We start from the raw sequence: 2,215 nt of genomic DNA, 5'->3' as shown, positions 1-2,215 counted from the left end.
CCCTATATGGATATTATATTTCTGAAACAATTATATTTTCTTTTTACTTGTTCATTCACTCTTTTTTTAAAAAAAAATGATTAATTTTGTTTAAAAAAATAATCCTGCAAAGAAATTTAAACCAAGTCCCCCTGATCACACATTATTTTAAATCATAAATTCTATCACGTATGTATTATAGCATGTGTTCTAAGATGAATTACATTGAAAAGAAATCAAGCTATTTGGGGAAAAAAATCAACATTGTTTTTTAAAAATGGCAAAAGCACTTCTTTATTGTAAATTTACTCTGAAAGAATACATCTCTGCTCAATATATATATATGAAAAACATTACTTACCCATACAAAGGACCATCATTTCCAATAGCAGAGATCATGATAACGTTATTGGCTGTCAATTCCCACACCTTGGAAATGAAAACAATCAGATGTTAGAAACACAGGGATTAGCTACCTCAAGACTTAATATTCAGAGAAGGTTATATTGTAAAGCAATCCAGGTTTGATTGTATTGATAATAATAGTACTGTATTCCCCATGCTATTATCTTGTGTAAAACCAAAATATTGAATTATTGAACTAAATCTTCTAAGACAAAAGGAAAAAAAGTCTAATTGCTACCTGTCTCTTCCCCCCCCCCCCCCCCCCCCCCCCCCCCACGCTGTACCAACCTTGTCTACAAACGGACGGTCCATAAAATCTGGGCCTCCAATGCTAAGATTCAACACTTCGATCTTCTTTAAGATAGCATAGTTGAAAGCATCCAAAAACCAAGATGTATATGAAACCTATTTAAAAATAAAACAGGTCTTAATATTAAACATCACGACAATAACAACAATCCTCAAGGCGTTATCTGTCTGACCTCTTCATGCACATAGAAGGGGAGCCAACACTACCCAAAATTAAGGCGACAGGGAGGTTCCCTGTAATGACCCCAATATTATAAAGAACTTTGCCCTGGGAAGGGAAGGGAAGGGCGCTAGAAATTCTGGCAGATGCAATCTCCCTGTACCTGGAGAACACAAGTTTAAGGAATGCTGCACTGACTTCTCTTTATATTTACGTGCCACCTCTTCTCCAGGTATTGAAATGGCACCTGCAGCATTCCCTCCTCCCATTTTTATTTCCATCACAAACTTAGGAAATAAGATTAGGGACTGGTCCAAAGGCCTCCAGGGAGTTTCCACGACTTGGGATGGATTGCCCCCCCCCCCCAGTCTTAATCTAACTCCTTAACCACTATGCTATATATTGGTCCTCTCTTTACCTGATTGTTAGTGAAGACCCTGAATATATGCAGTTCGGAGTCTGGAGCAAATCCTTGGCACTCCCTCATGCTAGCTATCACGCCTGCGACAAAGGTTCCATGGCCCAGGCCTGTCGTAGATAAGCCATCAAATAAAATACAAAATTACCACTGCAACATGCAACGGAGAATTCAAACTGGTAAAAGAAAGTTTTGGTTTTGGTGTTGTTTTTTTTTACCATCGTCCAGAGTTCTCTCATTTGTCCAGTTTGTCCTCTCTTTTACATTTTTGAAGTGTGGATGTTTCTCGCTGAGTCCAGTATCAAAGACAGCCACTCTTACACCACCTCCTATTTGTACAAAAGAAGGTTTACACAATCGGGGATTAGCACGAGAGATCCAGTTCCGATGGCGTTTTAAGAAACAATTCCTGCGTGCCTACGCTGTATAGAGAAATACATAATGCCGATGCATAAAAGTTTTCATGGAAATATTTTCCCTGCTTTAAGAGTTTAGCAGGTTGCCTCAGCAGCTTTACGACAGGGAGACTTCAACTCCCAGAATTCCCCAGCCAGCATGACCACAGAAAACTTTGGCCCCCTCGGAGAGGGTACGCAACTTGGGCGTCCTCCTGGATTCGCGGCTGACGCTGGAAGACCATTTGTCGGCCGTGACCAGGGGGGCGTTTTATCAGGTACGCCTGATTCACCAGTTGCGGCCTTTTCTGGACCGGGACGCCCTGCGCACGGTCACTCACACACTTGTTACCTCCCGCCTGGACTACTGTAATGCTCTCTACATGGGGCTCCCCTTGAGGAGCACCCGGAGGCTCCAGCTGGTCCAAAATGCGGCCGCGCGGGCGGTGTTGGGGGGGACTCGGCGCTCCCACGTGACACCGCTGCTGCGCGAGCTACATTGGCTGCCTGTGGCCTTCCGGGTGCGCTTTAAGGTGTTGACTATCATCT

The 2,215-nt window shown here is 42.9% G+C and overlaps 1 protein-coding gene across 1 annotated transcript in view; it reads right to left on the bottom strand.

Annotated features, from left to right (window-relative positions):
• Positions 1 to 340: 340 nt before the first annotated feature.
• Positions 341 to 2,215, bottom strand: part of LOC107301464 (membrane-bound transcription factor site-1 protease-like) — a gene marked incomplete at its 3' end in the record, with an annotated part of 6,223 nt that continues 4,348 nt past the window's right edge. Inside the window, exons 4-7 of the mRNA XM_015830684.1 lie at positions 1,490 to 1,600; positions 1,272 to 1,381; positions 673 to 789; positions 341 to 408 (exon numbers count right to left, since the gene is read on the bottom strand). Of these exons, the coding sequence (XP_015686170.1) occupies positions 341 to 408; positions 673 to 789; positions 1,272 to 1,381; positions 1,490 to 1,600 (406 nt within the window). The remainder of the gene's footprint in view (positions 409 to 672; positions 790 to 1,271; positions 1,382 to 1,489; positions 1,601 to 2,215) is intronic.

This window comes from Protobothrops mucrosquamatus, unplaced genomic scaffold (assembly GCF_001527695.2).
Source record: "Protobothrops mucrosquamatus isolate PMUCROS unplaced genomic scaffold, P.Mucros_1.0 scaffold13070, whole genome shotgun sequence".
NCBI classification, from domain to species: Eukaryota; Metazoa; Chordata; class Lepidosauria; order Squamata; family Viperidae; genus Protobothrops; species Protobothrops mucrosquamatus.
This window is presented reverse-complemented; position numbering and strand designations above follow the sequence as displayed.